This window comes from Porites lutea, chromosome 9 (genome assembly GCF_958299795.1).
Source record: "Porites lutea chromosome 9, jaPorLute2.1, whole genome shotgun sequence".
NCBI classification, from domain to species: Eukaryota; Metazoa; Cnidaria; class Anthozoa; order Scleractinia; family Poritidae; genus Porites; species Porites lutea.
The window spans coordinates 4,451,589-4,471,568 of record NC_133209.1 but is presented as its reverse complement, the minus strand read 5'-3'; the positions used below and the strand labels follow the sequence as shown (position 1 = coordinate 4,471,568).

The 19,980-nt window shown below is 40.4% G+C and overlaps 2 protein-coding genes across 4 annotated transcripts; one reads left to right on the top strand and one right to left on the bottom strand.

The window, feature by feature from the left end:
- Nucleotides 1-1,270: 1,270 nt before the first annotated feature.
- LOC140947879 (uncharacterized) lies at nucleotides 1,271-5,323 on the top strand. Its single transcript, XM_073397091.1, has 5 exons — nucleotides 1,271-1,539; nucleotides 2,076-2,226; nucleotides 2,894-3,138; nucleotides 4,253-4,505; nucleotides 4,713-5,323. The coding sequence occupies exons 1-5, from the start codon at nucleotides 1,485-1,487 to the stop codon at nucleotides 5,200-5,202; spliced, it is 1,194 nt and encodes a 397-aa protein (XP_073253192.1). The 5' UTR covers nucleotides 1,271-1,484; the 3' UTR covers nucleotides 5,203-5,323.
- An 890-nt stretch (nucleotides 5,324-6,213) lies between these two features.
- LOC140948084 (calpain-15-like) lies at nucleotides 6,214-19,706 on the bottom strand. Of its 3 annotated transcripts, XM_073397305.1 has the most exons (14): nucleotides 18,869-19,706; nucleotides 18,073-18,332; nucleotides 16,958-17,175; nucleotides 16,274-16,343; nucleotides 14,689-14,802; nucleotides 13,590-13,734; nucleotides 12,741-12,822; nucleotides 12,223-12,348; nucleotides 11,630-11,782; nucleotides 10,125-10,286; nucleotides 9,543-9,712; nucleotides 8,914-9,104; nucleotides 7,460-7,638; nucleotides 6,215-6,502 (listed from the first exon to the last, which is right to left on the bottom strand). In XM_073397305.1, exons 1-14 carry the CDS (start codon nucleotides 19,572-19,574, stop codon nucleotides 6,334-6,336), a joined length of 2,745 nt encoding a protein of 914 aa, XP_073253406.1. In that variant the 5' UTR covers nucleotides 19,575-19,706; the 3' UTR covers nucleotides 6,215-6,333. The 3 variants fall into 3 exon arrangements, with proteins under 3 accessions (XP_073253407.1, XP_073253408.1, XP_073253406.1); XM_073397306.1 differs by lacking the exon at nucleotides 10,125-10,286 and having other exon boundaries at nucleotides 6,214-6,502; XM_073397307.1 differs by lacking the exons at nucleotides 10,125-10,286; nucleotides 11,630-11,782 and having other exon boundaries at nucleotides 6,214-6,502.
- Between the last annotated feature and the right edge of the window lie 274 nt (nucleotides 19,707-19,980).

Sequence of the window (19,980 nt, the reverse complement as noted above, 5' to 3'; positions counted from 1 at the left end):
GATAGATTAGAGAGGTTAAGGAAGACGTTTGTGTCAAACGGCAAACGCGAATTTGTACCACACGACCAAGTTTCCCCTTTGCTTGTCGCCTCCAGTATTCTTCATTATTTCTTCACATAAATTAGTAGTTTCACGCACTTATTACCCATAAGAATTTTCTGGGCTGTTTTTATCTGCTCATTTTCTATTTTGAGAAATTCTCAACTTGAATCTGACGTTTGCCGTTTGCCGTATACGTGAATGTTTACGGCAAACGACAACTGACGTCAGATTTAAGTTGAGAATTTCTCAGAATAGAAAATAAACAGATAAAAGCTGTCGAGAACAATTCTTATGGGTAAAACTGGCGTGAAACTACTTATTTTTGAGTAGAAGAAATAAACAGTAAACGACAATTAAGGGAAAAAACTAGGTCACGTGGTACAAATTCACGTTTGCCAATTGCTGTAAACGTGAATCTCTTAAAAAAAACTCTCTGTTACATACGTTTTAACGCCAACTGCTCACTGAAGTTCAAATATACTCATCACCTATATTCATAATTACTTTGCAGGTGGATGATGCTAAGTGGCACTTTTCAAAAAATGATTTTGGCTAATCGCTCAAGAAAAATGTGATCCTTATTCGGGCTGTCCCTTTGACACTTCTCAAGTCTTGATCAGTTTTATCAATGAGCTGTTTTAAGTTAAGAGGGGAAGATTTGCGCCTTTATAAAAAGTCTATAAATTTAGAAATTATAGACATTTTGTTATCTTTGTAAACGGTCCAGTTTTTCCAGTGGTGACATGAAGAGGATCGGATCCTCGCGGCTTGTTTCATATCATTTATATTGTATTTTATACAGTCAAACTCCGTTAATACGGACATTGAGGGGGCCATAGAAAGTGTCCATATTGACGGGGTGTCTGTATTAAGCGGGTTGAATTTAGAGAAAATGTAAGGGCTTTCTTTCCCCAGGGACAAAGCGAACTGTCCCTAATAATGAGGTTTCCGTGTTAAGTGGGTGTCTGTAAAGCGGGGTATGACTGTATTTTATCATATTTTAATCACGTTTCTGATTCTCCGTTAACCATGCTTTGTCTTTATTCAAACGGAGATCCGTTTTGTCTTTTTTACGACGACCTGCAAAACAATCCCGCTTGGTCAAGGACTGATTTAGTGTCAGGGAGCGCTTTTTCAAATTCGCTGCCCCGGCGAATTCAATCTGTTTTACCTTTACTTAACTATGCCCACTTTAACTTTACCGTCTTCTCTTGACATTTCGAATTGCACTTTTATTGTGCTTTGTTTATATTTCGGCTAGTTCTAAGGGTTTTTAGGAATTGCCGAAAGAACTTTAAAAAATTTTCAGCCACATCAGTAATTAAGACCTTTGGGTCGGCTTTGGGTAGGAGAAACACAAGGCCTTTTACCTTTTTGACAATAATTTGCTTCTTCATTCACAGAGACTTAACAGCCTGGCCTGTTGCCGAGATCATTGAGCAATGACGTTCCTTGTGATGATAGCCCTAATTTCGTTCACTCCATCAATTCTTGGAGGTCAGTAATTCTCAAAAAATTTTATAAAATGCCATGTTAGTGTCTATCGATCGATGGAATTTACCATATACAGGTCCGGGCCATAGCAATTCCAGCAATTTAGATATCCAGACTCAAGGAAATATTATTTTAGAGACCGGGACCCGGTTCCTCGAAAGATGGTTAAGTTTAACCCAGGATTAAGCAAAATTTTAAGCAATTTTTTTCCGTCTAAGAACATGCAGCTCGAGCTTAGAAAATACTGTCGAGCTTTCACTCCGAGATGAAGTAATGATAACAAAAAATGTTACTCTAAGCAATACACATGAAGGTAAAAAACAAAAACGGAACAAATTTTAATTCTGGATTAGCGCTAATCGGTCTTTAAGGAACCGGGCCCGTATAGGTACACCAGTTAGAAAATTGTGTGGAGTGGCACTCCCTCGTCACAAATAAGAACTGCGATATGAGCAACAACACATTGAATGATCAAACAACAGTCTGCCGGAAATTCATAACAATCCTGCTGTACTTATGGCTTTGTGCATTAATATTAGGCAAGGATCCATGTTCTTCGTATATTGAACTGTCGGACGCTGACCGAGAACTGAGGTTCACTAAGGAAACTGGGAAGAGCGACAGGGACGATTTAGAGGCAGGAGTCTGGTACCGAATCACTGGCAAAGCAGGATACAAAATGGCAAACAGGTACCCGCAGAATTGGAGACATCACTGTTTACAAATATTGTTTTAGTTATGCAATTCGTAACGAGTGAAACAACAGAATCTTTTGTTTCAAGAACCAATGCGCTTCTGGTTGGCTCATTAATATCAATAGGTGTCATCAGCGTGAGTATCGCTACGGCTTTTCTTTCACCAGGCGGGAACTTATTAGGCCACATAGGTTCCCGCTCGTCTGAGGATGGTCTTGCTCATAAACCTGAAAAGTGTACAAGCCTACTGTGTGCAGAAATGCCAGAACGGGTGGCCATTGGTGAAGTATTGGTTAATTTCAAGACATTTCTCTTTCACTTCGGGGTGTTCAATACTCGACTTCGTTGTAAGAAAATTGTTTCTCTTAATCTTCCGAAAAAGACCAACGCAAAGGCATTGCGACATGTCTGAATATATTGTTTCGTTTAATAATAATTTCCAATCAAAGATTTGCAAAAAAACTCTTTCTTGTTTGGAAAACGCTATTGGCTTGCTAGATTACTAGCTACATTATGCATTTAATCGATTATAAATTCTGTTATATTGTTATCACGCGCTAAAGAATGCATTTTTTGCATTTTTCGCTTCTTTCGCGTGATCAAAAATAGATACCACCCGCGGAACAAAACCATGCATATCTTTCAAATTCTTCTTCACACAGGCTAAAGAGGAAAGAGAAAGAATGTCCAACGGGAATACATTGTGGCACCAGCGTTCCTGGCTTTATGATAGGCCGTCATCCTCAAATAAAAGGAAACGTCCGTACAAGAAAAGTGTGTTTTTCGAAAGGTGGTAACTGCTGTGCTTACAAAGTTACCATCAAAGTGAAGAGATGCACGAATAGAGTCCTTGTCTATCAGCTGCCAAAGGCCCCTATTGGAAATTCTCGCTATTGCAGTTTTGCAAGTACGTGAGTGGGTATAAATTATCAGAATTAAAGCAAACATAAATTAAGACTTAGTTCTAACATGATCATTTTTTGGTCTGTTAGACAATTCAGGCCTTGTAACTTTATCCTGACCCTTCGGCGTACGGGGTAGGGTGGGGATAGCCATTGCCTCCAAGGTTCTTCTTTTTTTACAAAACAGTTTTTTTTGCCTGAACCTCTTTTTCATTTCCTTCACTTCTTACAGACATGTTGGATTTCCACTTGGATTCCGGATTCCTTGTGCTGTATTCCTGATTCCAATGCCCACGATTTCGGATTCCGGAATCGGCATTCTCTTACATAGGTCGATTGAAAAACAAAAAAACAACAACAACAACAACAACAAAGACATAACTTAATTGCCCTTCCTTAAGTAGTCACCTCATTTAGATTCATGCAAACGCCATGAACAAACTCGTAAAGACGTTCAATCCATAAAACCTCCTCACTCAACGCAAGAACGCTTTAAGCAAAGCTTGCCTTCTGATCGCAAATTAAGGGGTACAACTAGAATAGAAAAATTATGACTCTTTCAAAAGTTTCTGTTTAATGACACTTATGTTGAAAAAAAAAGGCATTTTGAGGGGAGTTTTAGAATCGCTTTTACGGCAGACGTCACATTCAAGTAGACAATTTCTCAAATTAGGAGATAAACGGATAAAAACTGTGCCAAGTAGTTCTTTAAGGATGAACCTGACATGAAAGTGTAGAATACTTATAATTAATAGAATACGACAAGTAGAGGGAAAACTTGGTGACGTGGTACAAATTGAAGTTTGCTGTTTGGCTAGCCTGCGCTTGGAAGCAACAGGCGCAAGAAAGAACAGGCGCCCCCCATTCTTTTTCGCATATTAGGCTGATTTAGCAACAGAACGGGAACGTCAGTTGACGACGGCACGCGCAAATCAAAGAACTAGCTTGACCAATGGCAGAGCGACAAAGTGGGCACCGGAAGTCGAGTTCAGTCGTTTTCGCGCGCTTTTCCGTCGTCAAATGACGTTCGCGTTCTGTTGCTAAATCAGCCTATTACGCGCCTGCTACGCAAGTTACCGTTCGGGGTAAACACGATTTGAAATCTCTCTTTTTTTTCAGGGAAACAAAAACCTACCAAGCCGCCGCGTACAACCCCACTCTCCACTACAACCAAACCACCAGTACAGACGGGAGAAGACAAAAATCACCCTGGCAAGTCGTGTAAAGTAATCAAACAAGAAAACCCACAGGGTGGGTCAGGGTTGTATTGGATAAACCCAGATGGAGGCTGTGCTTTCCAGGCCTACTGCGACCAAGAAACAGACGGTGGAGGCTGGACGCTAGTTTACAGTTACAGATTCACGAATTATCAGTAAGTTTTTTGGTCAGTAACGGAAACAGAAAGTTCAAGGTTCGAGGTTCTTTTTAACTATTTACGCTAAATCTAAAACATAATGGAGGTCCAGTTGGAAGTTCACAATGAGAATAAACGTTTATAAAGAATGAGGCCAATGTTTTATAGGTAAATTTTGTCACTACATAACCAGGTGATATCTTCTTTTTCTTCAATTGAATGCAGGAATTTTCACTCTGGAAGTAACGCAGTAACGCCACGACCTTCATGGCCAGCAAATGGAGACATCCCGGAATCGAGAACCACGCCCTTGAGTGAGACTATATGGGGTGCCATGGACTTCAGTTTGTGGCAGCAAATTGGTCATGAATTCATGGCCAAGTCTAACATCAACCATTGGGTTGTTTGCGCTGAGGGCAGTGGAAGCCTGGTGGAGTACAGAGCGGGGACTCTGAGTTGCCGCGTTGTTAAAAACATCGCCTCTGTCTGTTACAACACAGCACCCGATGAAATTCGCGTGCTGACCAAAGAGTCTGCGCAAAATTTCGGTCCACATCTTTACAACTCGAAGAGTCCAACCTGGTTGAAGACCTATTACTATTGGGAGAGCTCCACACAGAGCCCTAACTGGCCCACACATGACCCATGCGGACGCAATGGCTTGTCTCATGTCAAAAACGTAGCGAACCCGCATGGTAATATTTTCATTCGTTAAGTGCCGATATTGCAAAGAGTGTTGAAAAAAAGCCAATTGTACGTTGCCTGTCGTATACTAAGAGGGATATTGGGCATATTATACTAGTGTCAAAGTAGAAAAAGAGGTAGAAATAAACGAAAACGACTGAAAAGCTTAAATTTTGTGTGTCTTCACAATGAAATGTCTGTTCTTGATACACATCTAAATTAATACTTCCAGTTTAGTCAACTACAAGATAAAACGAACTTACTGATTTTTTAATGTACTTGAACACTGCCCAATAAGGTATTATTTGCCGAAAGTCAAGTATCGACGAGTATTCAGAGTGTCAAACACTTGCACCTAGTGGTGGACGTTGATGCAAAAAAAGCAGCAAACAAATTCTCTTGCCTTTCATGAGTAACGCCTTCTGCCCCGAGCAAAACGGAATATACCAACTCAAGATTATTAAGAATTAAAAGTTTAAAAATCGCAGATTTATTTTGTGTACAATGAGAATCTAAAACAGTTTTAAAATGTTCGCATGGAATGGTTGTGCCACTAAACACAAATAACTCTATTTATTATTATTAACATTATCATTATTATTATTTACCATCCTTCTTAATCTCTCCTACGAGCTCCTCTCCCCTTTATGCTTTCTTTTTTAGCAGGAAAAAAAGCCCCCCCCCCCACCCCCCACCAAGTGTGCTCAAGAAAGCCGTTGAGAGATGAGCTGATAGACGAGGAAGGATGTATGGTGTAAGGCCATCTTATGGCTAACGGGCGACCTTGTCTGTTGTAAGTCGGTCTATTCGCATAACTATTCGGTCATAGTGAAAGACAATTTATTACTAACGAGATTAAATAAGCTCATCTGCCCAGGAAAATATCTTCAGTTCCAAAGAAAATTAAACCGTCATGCCTAAACTAATATATAAAACAGTGCCAGCTTATGCAAACAGCCGATGAAAGTGGCACATATATGAACTAGTGTTCATGCTGAACCAGCGTACTGTTTACAGCTGTTCGCACCCTGAAAAACAGGGGACAATGCTTTTTTTAACCCCAGAGATGGCGGGTATGACGATTCGCAAGACCGGATACGCCCTAGGAATAAGATTGGAAAGGGGTCTTAACTTTTACTAGTCACTGTACCGTAGGCCATTGTCATAAAGGTCTTGCACTGTGCAGTCCAAACAGTTCAGATGTCAGTTTGGGAGTATGATGAGCGCCGTATGCCCCAAAACCATTGTCAGACAGAATACGAAAACTGAGTTTGTGTGAAACAGCGAACCCCTCCGTGCCTTCCAGCTGAGTCAAAAGTACAAGTACCTGCCTGAAAAACAATAAAATGTGGTTAACCATATATACCGTAAACTTCTGGTTATAAGCCGTGGGCTTATACTACTTCGTAAGGGGTTTTAGGAAAGGTTATAAACAGGAGAGGGGTTATAACTGGGCTAAAAAGGCGTTTCAAAATAAGCTACATCTGATAAGCAGTGCTAATCAAAAACCTTTTGAATCTATGCGCTTTTTTAAGCCTTCAAAACGTCGTCAAACGTCTTCAAAATCGAATGCATAATACAAGCTGAAGCTAGAGGGGATTTTTAATCGGGGGTGGGGTTATAACCGGATGAATTTTTGTTTAAAGGTAGATGGGCCTATTACTAAGAGGGAGGGGGGGGGGGGGGGGGGGGGGTGTCTTTCCAGCGGAAGTTGACGCGGGTTGTTTTACAAGGTGCTCAAGACCGTAGAAAAAAAAAATAATTCAGTTGAACCTCCATCAAGCGGCCAGAAATCAAAGTCCCGAGATAATTATAGAAAAGAATGGGAAATTATACCCGTATTAAACGGCCATCTGACCTCTATAATGCGACCGCGGCCACTTTTTTTGCCGTCTCAACGAGAGTTCTCCCATTGTTATCACCTCTATTAAGCGGCCATCAAGCACTTGCCAGACTACTTTTGGCTTTATTTTAAGAATATGACGAAGAAAAACAGTCGGAGAAAGAAGGTGACGACCGATTGTGGACCAGTAATGCTGCCCCCTTCGCTTATTTGCTTTACAATCAAATGATGTTTCTGCTAAAGATTGCACGCTAATTTATGACCAGGTTTATGATGAACCTCTATTAAGCGGCCAACCTCCATAAAGCGGCCACTTGCTGGTACCCCGAGGGTGGCCGCTTAATGGAGGTTAAACTGAATCACTCATCTGCTAGCTGCCTTCTAAAATGAACTGTGGACTCATAGCCAATGAGAAGACAGCTAGTACAATGTGTAATAAACTTACTTATGAAGAGGAGGAACACAGTCAGTTGTCGTTAAGACTCCTCTGGATGAAACGACATTAAAACTTTCAGCGCAGTCACAGTCCACAAGCAAGTGGTGATCCGGCCGGCGGTTTTCCGCTACAACTATCAATCCCGCAATCCCCTGCGCCATGTAATAACACGTCACTCCTGGAATTCCCTATAAATTGAGAGCCTGTGTTACTGCATAACATACGTACAAAAGACGAAAGCAGGTAAAAAACAATTCTTAAATGATACCTTTTCAGGCGTTTGAAGAAGTACATGTATATGTTGTAGTTAATCCTTTATCTCAGGTAATTTTTAGTTTTCGTCTGTTTCAACTTCATTAGCATACATTATCATACCCCAAAACAAAAGAAAAACAAAAATTACCTGAGATAAAAAATTAAGTATAACATATGTATTACATGTAGGAGTTTGTTTGCACATGAACATCCATGGCCATGGCGTGACTATATTTCGCTGCTAAGAATTTGTTAGATATGTCTAGTAAAGACATTATAATTACTGTTTTCTTTTTTACCCATTTCAGTCCAGGATGCGATATCAGTCTCATTAAGACGGAGCTTTTTTCTCTAATTGTCCGCGAACAAGGTTGACCGGACAGTAGACGACGATTTTTAAAGTCCATGAAAGTACTTGTTGCTGTGAAGAACACTAGAGAACTAGATATCTTTTCATGATAAATTGTAGAAAGACAGCTATGATGATAACGAAAAAACCCATTTAAGAGCAACTATGATTGACGGGTACGTAACATAGGTGTGCAAATGCCCGCTTCAGAAACCCTAGTGAGAATGGGAACAAGTTTTAGGTGCAGTGATTTCTGGGATCGCTTGGATGGACAAGCGTTAGTGATAATTGGTCGATGATATTCAAGGCAACTATTAGCCAATCATAAGTAAAAGCTTGTACACCTAAACGTTACCAGAAATCGTTGTACCAAAAGCTTGTACCCATTCCGCTTATACTTACGGTTTCTGGAGTGGGGAATTGCAGATATCCCATTTGTACATGAAAACAAGCAATTTTCCAACACAGTCTAATAACAACGCCGTAAGTACTACGTCGATGGGGACCTTACGAAACTACGGAGGAGACGGCAAGGGGAACCTGACCAAGCAATAAGGTTTCATTAGCAAAACAACAACTCTGCACGTGCATCACGCTTTTCTGTAAATTTTCGTGAAAGTAAATTCCTGTAAAAGTTTACTTGAGAACGGGGACGGTAAGGCGATAAATATTATTATCTCCGTCAGTGAACTCGGGCGCGGCCCCTTTTCTAATTTCTGACCGAAATTCCTTTCTTTGAGTAATTGGGCGACTTGGGAAAATCGCAAAGAAGTGAAAGGATGCGGATCCATTTGTAAGCGACGTTTTCATGGACGTCGTCGTTGTCGGATCGTAAGGTCCCTAAAAATATTGAATTCACCTCATGTCGCTTTCCCTTTGTTGTAGCCAATAAGAGGAGCGTATCAGCCAAGCAGAAATCTGGCATGGGAAGTGGATCGATCAAGACGCCGCGAGAGCTGTAAACGGCCAGAATGTAGTTTGGCAAACGCTCTTCGTCCACTTCGCTTCTTCGTGCCCCGAAGGGTTGCCAGTGATTGAATGCTGAACAAACTAAACAAAAACAATAAACAAATGCAAATGTAACTTAACCGGCTGAACACTTAGGAGTTCTAGAAAACTCCTTTTAAAGTGTTAATGTTTTCCAGTTCAGTTGGTTATTTTTCGTAAGTGTGTGTGTTGGGGGTGGAGGTGTGGGGGGTCCGGAGCACCTGGGAAAAACCTCTTTGAACTGGCGAGCCCTGAGTCAAGTGTCCGAAATAGCGAGAGGGCCGTCAGTAAAGGTGATTTTACACGAGACGATTCGCAACGACGATTTTTAGCCTAACACAGCATTACAACATTGTTGCGACATTGTTTCGAACGGTTGCAACATTGTTGCGACATTGCAACGCTGTGTTGCGCTAAAAATCGTTGTTGCGAATCATCCAACGTAACATCACCTTAAGGCAAGACTGCCGGATTTTACCGTACGGGGAATCAGTAACATACCTATCATATAGGAGCCTTCCTCTAGGATAGCGTTGCACGAGACATTGGCCTTGACTTGCCTCTTGCTGTGAAACACCAGTGAGTGGGGCTTGGGACTAGAAGTGCCTGGTGATGTGCGACACACGATGATTGACAGATCAAGGAGAGATTTCGCGCCCTCTGCTTTTCCCCTGAAAATAAATGCATAAATGAAAAAAAAAGCTTAATAAATGCATGCTTGAAAGTGAAAGAACGAGTGCTCAAGAACTCGAATCTCTTTTGACTTCATTTAACGCTGGTTGGTATCGTAAACCACCCATCGTAAGACTTTAGTCGTTCGTAAGCAACCTCAAGAAATTGATGAACGTTGCCCATTAATAAAAAGTCATACACACACATCTACAAGAACAAAAACAAAAAAATAAGTCAAGAAAAAACACAGTGCTCAAAGATTATCACATAATCCAAAATTGCCATTGGTATTGTGCAAAAAAAGACAGCATAAACAGAAATCCGTTGTTTTGGTTCGTTGAGATGTGAAGCTTATTGCGATCAAATCTAATAACTAGGTTGTATGTTATACACGCAATGCTCACTTCTTACCTGACTCCCTCTTGGAACAAACACAGGTCTACTTCTGTTGTTTCGAACACATTCACTAGAACAATCTTGGCTGGCGAGCCGGCAAAAGCCGGGAAACAGCCATTAGCTCGAGCCTCGGCCCAGCCTTCCCTGATCTTACACACATCCACACTGTCGAAGTATCTGTAGGAAAAGTAATTGGATTTGTCATGGATCAGCGAGGAAGTGTAGCGGTAAGTTAGGCTGTGTTCACCTTATATCGGATAGCTATTGCGTCGGCGCGAAAAACCATGACCGGATAAGGCTTCTGTTCACACATAAGAATCGGCGCGATTTCTGTAACGGAACGAAGATGCGCTGCGCCGATCACTTAGGGTGGCTGAACACAGTTTTGGCAGTTTCTGAGTATATGTCATTTGCTAAATTATGGCAGGAGAAGGGTTGCAGCTCTCAAGCTGAAACTTGGCAAATGGAAAATGTATTGATGAAGGATTTTTATTGACAGGTAAAATTTGACATTTTCGTAGTTTCCATACCAACATGAACGATTGAATACAACCTTAAAATTTCACTTTTGCTCAGTTTACAAAAAATTCACTCATTAGATTTTCCTATAAACTTACACGCAGTTTACTATAATTAATCATTATCATTTGAAACTGATTTGACCAAATTTTAACAGAGGGGTTTTCAGATAATCAAAAATATAATTGTTCTGTAATTATTAAATGTGTCAGAAAAATCGTCTGTACAAATTCCATTTTAAAGTTCTCATTATTTAAAATACGATAAAAGTAAAAATTCTGCAAAATATCCCAAAATTTTAATGAGTAGATTTTGAGAAATCGTCTTCTGTGTACCATTGCTTTTTCGCCGCCATGTTTGTTTCGTCACGCGAATCACCCCTGACCGCCCGCAAAAATGTGTTCAGCCACCTTAAGTGGAGAGTCACATATCGGATAGGTGTTCACACTATACTGGGTAGCTTTCGCGTCGGCACGAAACGCCATCTGGCATAGTATGAACATAGCGTCCTTACGGAGATATTGGAGAGAAATATCAATAAGCCAAATAGTCTGCTACACAGCCGTTTTTAGGGTCGTCACGCAATGTTCCTCCCCACTAACGGCCGTTTGTGGGGAGGAGCGTTGCGTGATGACACTTAAAACGGCTGTGTAGCAGAATATAAGCCAAATGGCTTGGGTACGATTCTAATTTGTCGACTTCGTTTTCTCCTTGATAGCAAATGCAAAAAATTTCAAGTGTCTCAAAATAGCATCGAACGTTAACAGAATTTGAGTCGGTGCGCTAACAACTAAGCTACTGGGAGATTCGTGGCAACTTTTATTAGTCTTATTAGTATTATTATTTCGTTCGTTCATTCTTTCGTGAATTCGTTTGTTGGTTAGATTATTCATTTATTTTGTAGAGGGTGAGGCCCTGTCATGCCCTGGCTGGCATTCTAGGCTGGCGCCGTTAGAGCACTGTACTGGGCCGAAGTTTTAAGCGCATGTAGCCATACTTACTTCATGAAGTCCTCAAGGGACATCCAGAAGACGCCCTCTTCAGATCCATGGGCCATGAGTTCGAACCTCAGCTCAGGGGTCCACAGGGGGGACGCGTCAGACCAGTCTCCAGTCCAGGAAAACCGGCCCCATGGATTACGAAGACGGACAAGTCTATGAAAAATTGATAAATTCATTAACTTATTATTACATCAGAAGCGCTTCCGGGAGTGTAGGGTGTTGCTACGACGTCATAGTGACATTTCTCAGGAGCCTCTCCTGCATAATTATCATCAATTACAACAATGAAGTGAAATCCGATCCAGTGAAACGATCAGACATTATTCTCATCCTCGGGGCCGCGATGCTTTTGGCCAGGGATTGAGAGTGGCGCTGGCCAAAAGTTTCGCGACTTTGGGTACGAGCATGATTTACAGGAAACTAAAGCTCGTGCGAAATCTTAAGAAAAGCATCCAACCTAACAAATCTTGAGAAGGACAAGGGAGCAGGAATACTGTCAAGTTATCTTTGGCATGAATTTTACCATTACTTAAGACAATATTAGAAAGTGCGATACACCAGATCAATGGGTTAAAGTTGGTTGATCTGTTCACCTGATACCGTGGACGTCCTTTACGTCAAGTACTGAGTATGCGTGATGTGTTTGAAGGCCAACTGAAGCAAAGACGGGTTCCTCCTGTGGCTGCGTGTCTCCTCCACATGATGCTCCCATTAAAAAGCTGCAAGTTTTAAACACGAGACCACATTCACACCGATAAAATGGGACGAAAGTTTTACAACCATAGGTCAAGAGCGCATCCTGCGAGCAAGCTGTACATTTCGAGTGGCGAGCGAACGCGCGAGCGAGCAGCGAGGCCAGGAGAAGAGGCGGGAACCGAGAACGCTCTCTTTTTATCTCGCTACTCGCTCACACGTCTCTTTGCGCGTGATGCCCACGCGTGACTTCTCGCAACTCCCCTAAAATGGAGAGCTTGCTCCCAGGATACTCAAGACGCTATGCCAAGATCTCACCATATAAATAGAGTAAAGAGGGAAAAACAAATCAGTGCATTAAGCAAGCAATCGTTTGATATTACTAAAGCCGGCTAATGAAAGAAAAAACTAAACCAACCCAGCACTCCTGCAACTTAAAAGCTGTGCCCAAATCATGTCCTTGTCAATAGGCTCCGTATCGCTTGTTGGGTTTGGAGGCTCTGTGGGAGAAACAAAGTTCTCAATAATCACGAAGTGCTTGCCTGAGAAAGCAGCTGTCATTTCGCAACACTATACCACTGGTTTCTCCACAACATGACGTCTGAGGTCGAAAAACGAACGCAGAAATTCCATACTGATGATGAGTCACTCCCCGGATCTGCGTAGTGCTTGAGATTGGATAATGCAAATTTTCAACTAATCAGAAACACTACTCAGACCTGGTTAGAGGCGCGTCATCAGTATGGAAATTCTGTGCTCGTTCCTCCGACATCATTTCGCGGGGAAACCAGTGATGGTGTCGGGAAATGTCGGCTATTTTCACAGGCTAACAATGCTTGTCGTTTTAAGTTGAAAAACGATTTCTTCAATTGATAAATGAGAGTGATTTACCGACAAACAACAACAACCAAAAAAAACGCAGTAAGCGGTGCCGGGCTCTCAAATGAACGAGAAATCTAAACAGTACATGAAGCGCATACAGTACGTTGTAAAGTATTAACAAACGACACTACATCCACAGCAGTAGTAGCAGCAGCAAACTTAAAAGCATGACATGAATCGAACGAAGCTGTCAGAGGAAGGATAACGCAAATACAATAACTAATTTGTACACATAAATTTACTGTAAAAGTTCACAAAATGTTAACTAATAGTGGGGAGGGAGTAATCAACAAACGGAAATAGTTCGTTGTGGCTAATACTGCACTTCATTTAGCCAATGACCTTTCAGCATTTCACACTTGGAATATCAACAAAATGTACTTACCATGAAGCATAAAACTTTCACAAGGAGCCCCGGTCAATGTGGCCAAGCCTTCAATGCACCGGCCAGCTGTGAGTGCCTGGTAGCAACCATGAAGCTTGGCCATGGCTTTCTCAATTAAGGGAACCCATAACTGCTGCCGACGAGCCTACAAGAACCAAACGACAACACCAACAATTGTGTACCAGTTAGCTTTATGTTGAGAAAAACAAAAACAAAAGAGAAAAAAAGACCGAGCCATAACGACCTCGTGTATGGCTGTGCTGCGGAGAAATTAGGTATGCTTTAGATATAAAAGGGTTGTTTTCAGATAGTATAAAAAAGGTAGAGAGCTTTGTCCTAAAAATGAAACATGCAAGAGCTACAGTTTCAGGGCCCAGGAGGTTTAACACTTTTAAATACTGGAGCAAAACAACAGCTTTGCACGTGCAACACGCTTTTTTTACATTTCTTTGCCGTCACTGCACGTCTACGACGAAAAATGTCTAATTTCATGTTCTATAGAGGACGTAAACAACTTGAGCGACCACAAAATTTTCTTTCTCATTCTGAACTTGGGTACGGGTTCTTAGAAATTCAATAACTCCAGGAGAGTTCGCGTACATTTGACAAAGTATAACTGTAAGTGAGTTGAAATAGTCTCCATGAAGATTAAAATAACGCGAATTCACTTTTTGGCGACGTTTTCGTCGTCGTCGCGGTCATCGGATCTTAAAGTCCATATCGTATTGTCCAATGACGGACGGTTATTTACAGCTCCGCTAAAAATCGTAATTGACCTCTCCAGAAAATATCATAACATACCATAATGCTCTTTGTTTGTCCCCCCAAAATTTTGCATAAGCATTGTCTTCAGTTTCTCTTGGGAGTTAAAATGGCCCCAAGAGAAACTGAAAACAATGCTTATTCAAATTTTTGGGGGTGACAAACAAAGAGCATTATGGTATGTTACGGTATTTTCTGGAGTGGTCAATGGAATCTACCCAGTGGCCTAACTGTTTCTAAAGGAATACAATTTTAGTGCAAGGAAAATAATTTTCCAATCTTTACGAGTAGACATTAAAATCTTAGGGTCTTCATTACAAAGTAAAATTAACTCCACCTGTGAATAAACTGGTTGTCCATGGCGATCACATGGTATCAGATCATCAACCAAGATTACGGTCCACTTGCCATCTTTACAAAGTCGCACTTGGTAAGCTCCCTCATTATTTATCTAAAGGGAAACCACAGTTCAAATGGGTAAAATGACAGCCTTTGACGCAATCATGTGCCTTTCTACTGAAATTCACCATTCAAATGAAAACCAGTAAGGAGCACTTTCCTGTAGTTCTGTTCATTATATTGCACAGGGTGGTTCTAACTTTTGAACCTGTGGATAAAATCCTATGATGTTACCATTCAATTGAAACCTCTTCAGCAGTACTTTCACAAGGTACTATTTATTTAGTAGGTAGTTCTAACTTTTGAGTCTGTGGATGAAATCTTATGGTGTTACCATTCAAATGAAACCTCTTCAGCAGTACTTTCACAAGGTACTACTTATTTAGTATGTAGTTCTAACTTTTGAGTCTGTGGATGAAATCCTATGGTGTTACCATTCAATTGAAACCTCTTCAGCAGTGCTTTCACATGGTATTATCTGTTTTATACGTAGTTCTAACGTTTGAGTCTGTGGATGAACTCCGATGGTGTTACCATTCAAATGAAACCTCTTCAGCAGTACTTTCACAAGGTACTATTTATTTAGTATGTAGTTCTAACTTTTGAGTCTGTGGATGAAATCCTATGGTGTTACCATTCAATTGAAACCTCTTCAGCAGTGCTTTCACATGGTACTATCTGTTTTATACGTAGTTCTAACGTTTGAGTCTGTGGATGAACTCCGATGGTGTTACCATTCAAATGAAACCTCTTCAGCAGTACTTTCACAAGGTACTATCTGTTTTATACGTAGTTCTAACGTTTGAGTCTGTGGATGAACTCCGATGGTGTTACCATTCAAATGAAACCTCTTCAGCAGTACTTTCACAAGGTGCTATTTATTTAGTATGTAGTTCTAACTTTTGAGTCTGTGGATGAAATCTTATGGTGTGACCATTCAAATGAAACCTCTTCAGCAGTGCTTTCACATGGTACTATCTGTTTTGTACGTAGTTCTAACTTTTGAGTCTGTGGATGAAATCCTTGGTGTGACCATTCAAATGAAACCTCTTAAGCAGTACTTTCACACAGTACTGTTTATTCAGTATGTAGTTCTAACTTTTGAGTCTGTGATTGAAACCCTATAGTGTAACCACTTAAATGAAAGCTACTGAGTATTTCATGTACTTTCCTTTGCTACTGTTTATTATACATTACTGCACAAGGTAGTTCTATCTTTTGAGTATATGGAAGAAATGCTAAGTGTGATTGTTCAAATGAAAGCTACTAAGCAATACAATCATGAGGTACTGTTCATTATGATGTACAAGATGGTTCTAGCCTGTAAGTACACAACTCTAAAGAAAAACCCCAAACTGTAAGTATTCAGGTGGAAGTGCTCTAGGGCCCGGTCATTTTGTGCTCTTAGTTTCAAGACTAGATTGTTATTAAAATAGGTTTATTGATTTTACTTCATTTTTAATGGGAAGTGAAGAATTTATTGCATGTAAGAAGTAAGAAAAAATTGCAACAGTTTAGGATACCTCTCTTGTTATAACAATCTTCTCCAAGAGCTCAGGTCTTTCAGCTAGAACAGCCAAAGCACTTAAAAACCTGAAGAATGGCAAAATGAAGATGTTACCCTTGTCCACTAGAAAACAACTAAATACTTATTTAAGCCCTATTATTTTAGTATCAGGATAAATTCCAACAAGCTACAATTGCCTTGGAATAGCCAACAGCCTAAGACAACTCCAATAGGCCATTTCTGAGTTCCCCCACAAGGGCCTCTGTATCAAAACGAGGTTGAATGCTCAGCCTTTGGATATGGAAATGATTTTTCATTTTCATCCAAACAAAACTCATTTTCACAAAAAAGGTTGTGTACTTGGCCTCGTTTTTGAAAATGAGGGTTTTTGGGACTCGGAAGTGGCCTATTATAAAGTGCAAAATGTTGCCAGGAGCAAAAAAGATGCAATCATTCACTATATTAAAAGCTAAGTATAGCTTTGATTGCTAAAAATTTCTTTGATGAATCGATAACCAAATTTTTTTAGTTATGGGGCTCTACTTGCGCATGCTTTGCACATGTGGAGCTCCACCATTAAATTCCCTACTTAGCATACATGGCAGAGTCAAACGCCTGGGGTGCATGCAGGGCGTGTGGGATTCAAATGTTTCCAGCCAATTCGGCCACATTAAATACTATAATAATTATTTCTACTTACCAACAATCACCCAGGACACCTTGCATGATGTCATCAGGTCTTGGGTTGCGGAATACAGCTAAAGGAATGCTAGACACCCTTCGACCACCACCTCTAAAGGATTGAATTTGTTGAGGGCGCAGCCAGTTTGTAACTCGGGGGTGTTCTGAGAATCGTGGTTGAAGATACAGGGACTTTTCAGCAGGTGGAAAGGAGTCATCCACAAATTGGATATTACTCTGAGAGTAAACATCATTTTAGCCTGAATTAGACACCGATGTGACTAATTAACAATTATTTCAAGAGTGCATGTTAGATATGAGATGGTAGATAGCCAACGAGGCACGTAACACCAAGTTGGCTATAATCATCTCATATCCAATAAGCACGAGTAGAATAATTGTTTTATTAAAAAACGCCCACAAAATATTGAGAATTCCTCCTGACTTTATGTGTAAAAACAACCAATTTTCAGCTTGTTTTTAATTTTGCGCAGACGCTTACAGTTACCATATTTGGAGAGCATGGTATAATGGCTCATAAACCAAGATGGCTAGGCCAATCAGAGCACTAAAATTGCATTATCCAATGATTCAGTTTTTAATAATTTTAGTTAGGGTTGCTATTGTACAAGGGTTTTCATAACTAAAGATTGTTTTGAAATCAAATAAACCACTGTATCTGATAATATTGATGATGTAGTATATTTTACATCTTAAGGGAATTAAAGTGTAGTAGCAATATCACAGTCTACAATAAAGTAATTTAAGGACTTTAATTACAAATTAAAATAATTATGTAGCACAGTTGTACTTGCACAGTCAAACCCCATTAACATGGACACTACAACCCCCCAAGTTGCGACCATTTTAGTCGCCATGGTGCCTAAAATTTTGAAGCTGGCATCTTGATTTGTAAAAAAGTCTCCCTAAACCAAAAGAATTGGTTGGCAAATGGTGACCAAGCAAAAACTTTAACTTGGAGGGTTGCACTAAGGAGGCCAGTTGAATTTAGAGAAAATATAAAGGCTTTCTTTCCCTAGGGACAAAGTAAACTGTCTGTAATAATTAAGTGTCTGTAAAAAGGGGTTTGACTGTATTTACTATTAATTATCAAAAATCTAATTACATACTTACAATTTTACAGTATTTGACAATGTCTATCCACTGCTCTTTTGCTTGCTTTTCATCACGCTTCCTTCGGGATTCCACAGGTACACTCCTTTGACGCTGCATAGTTCTAGCAGGGTTAGCCGCTGGTCCAGAAGAAGAAGGGGAGTTCTGTCTGACACTCTTTCCATCTCTGTTTGTGTTGCATGCACTACACACTTTGGTAGTTGGTGGATTGACCAGGGTACATGATGGACATGGCCAACCAGAATTCCCAGTGCTTGAGCCTGATAAATTGTTCCATATTTTTTTTATCAGAAGAATTACACCAATGGTTTTAAAGGTTTTCATGCTCTGATTGGTTGAGGAGTATATCAACTTACAGTCATTACTAACCTTTTTACATTGGTCAGTGAAGTTGGGACAATACTTAGTGGTCATACAGAGATGGCCACTGTGTAGAGAGATAGATGGGAAATGATTCCCCCGTACAAAAAAACCCCCTCCTTGTTTAGTTTTTTTAAAATTGACTTTTGACATGGATGTAGCTTGCCAGTTTAGGGGACTGATTCGAGAAACAAGATGGCTGACAGCAAAATTGCAAAATTTTAAGGACATTAATGATTTGTATGGTTGGGGCAGGGGTGTTAGGTAGTTAGTGCCAGAGGTTCACAAGGACAAAGCACTTCCCAGAATCCAAAACACTTCCCAGAATATTCTGGGATGTGTTGTTTTTATTCCGGGATGTGTTTGGATTCTGGGAAGTGTTTGTCCCTATTTGCCACCGTACACCATTTTTTATTTCGTGAGTTTTTTTATGTACCTGATGAATCTGTAATTTCCCCTGAAGTACTGGGTTTAGGTTCAACTACACGACTACTTCTACAGACTTCGCAAACTGAATTGGAAGCTTTGTTTTCAAAGGTACAACTAGGGCAACTCCACTTTTGATTGTCCAGCTCTTTTGACTCACGTGGCTTTGAAGATTCAGGGAATGGTCTGGGCTTAAAACCCTCTTCAGGACACGGTGAATGACAGACAGTACAACACAACCCAACATTATCATAAAGAAGACTTTGGCAGTTAGGACATTTCAGGACCTCAGAACTTTGTTGAGCAATTTCAGGATACAGTTCTAAATTTAAGTCAGGATAAAGCTTTCGATCCGAAGAAGATTCTTTACTTGTCACCTCTTTCTCACGATCATTCACAACAAGTCCACAAGCAGAACATGTGTTGCTTCTCCAAGGATTTGTTAACGTGCACTGTGAACAAGTCCATTGTTTACTATTAGACGTGTTTACGTCCGGCAAGACGGCAGATCCTATACACTTTTCCGATCCACAGTTATTACAAAGAACTAAAGCCTGGGGGTTCCGAGAAGCACAAGCTTTACAGATCCAGCTGACAGTGGTCTGCTTTCGCAGACCACAAGCCTGACAGGTGCCATTCTTTCCAGGGTTTATCAACGTGCATTTCTCACAATGCCAATCTGGTTCCCTTGAAAGATTTACTCCCATGATTTCCATTAGAGGCTCGATAAACAATCAGGCAGTCACATCGCAGCAACTACCATTCCAATGAGATAACCACAAACTAAATTAATTTTCATTTCTAAAACTGATTCGATAAAAATCTAAACGACAGTCACCATCTATAAATAAAAATCGTGGTCAGCAACTGGTCAGCAGTGATTTCATGAAGTTGTCTAAATTCTAACCTAAGTAGGGTATAGAGAGTGAGCTAGTTACATTATTTTGTATACCGTTTCCCTATCTGTGCTTGGCTCAGATATGTTTTTAATTAAATATTTGACTTTCCTTTTACCTACTATATATTTTTTCGTTATTTCTTTTGTGAGAGAAACATAATAACATCCACATTTAAAATTTCCCTCGCTAAGGGGACCATGGAAAGTGGAAAGTTATCCACATA

What these genes read in the sequence shown, in the direction of transcription:
- LOC140947879 (XM_073397091.1), top strand. Translation starts at nt 1,485, where the DNA reads ATGACGTTCCTTGTGATGATAGCCCTAATTTCGTTCACTCCATCAATT. An exon ending in CACTCCATCAATTCTTGGAG is followed by an intron (nt 1,540 to 2,075) that starts GTCAGTAATTCT and finishes CATTAATATTAG; the next exon opens with GCAAGGATCCATGTTCTTCG. An exon ending in GGATACAAAATGGCAAACAG is followed by an intron (nt 2,227 to 2,893) that starts GTACCCGCAGAA and finishes TTCTTCACACAG; the next exon opens with GCTAAAGAGGAAAGAGAAAG.
- LOC140948084 (XM_073397305.1), bottom strand. Translation starts at nt 19,574, where the DNA reads ATGGAAATCATGGGAGTAAATCTTTCAAGGGAACCAGATTGGCATTGT. An exon ending in GGAAATTACAGATTCATCAG is followed by an intron (nt 18,333 to 18,868) that starts GTACATAAAAAA and finishes ACAATTTATCAG; the next exon opens with GCTCAAGCACTGGGAATTCT. An exon ending in AGATTGTTATAACAAGAGAG is followed by an intron (nt 14,803 to 16,273) that starts GTATCCTAAACT and finishes GTTTCCCTTTAG; the next exon opens with ATAAATAATGAGGGAGCTTA.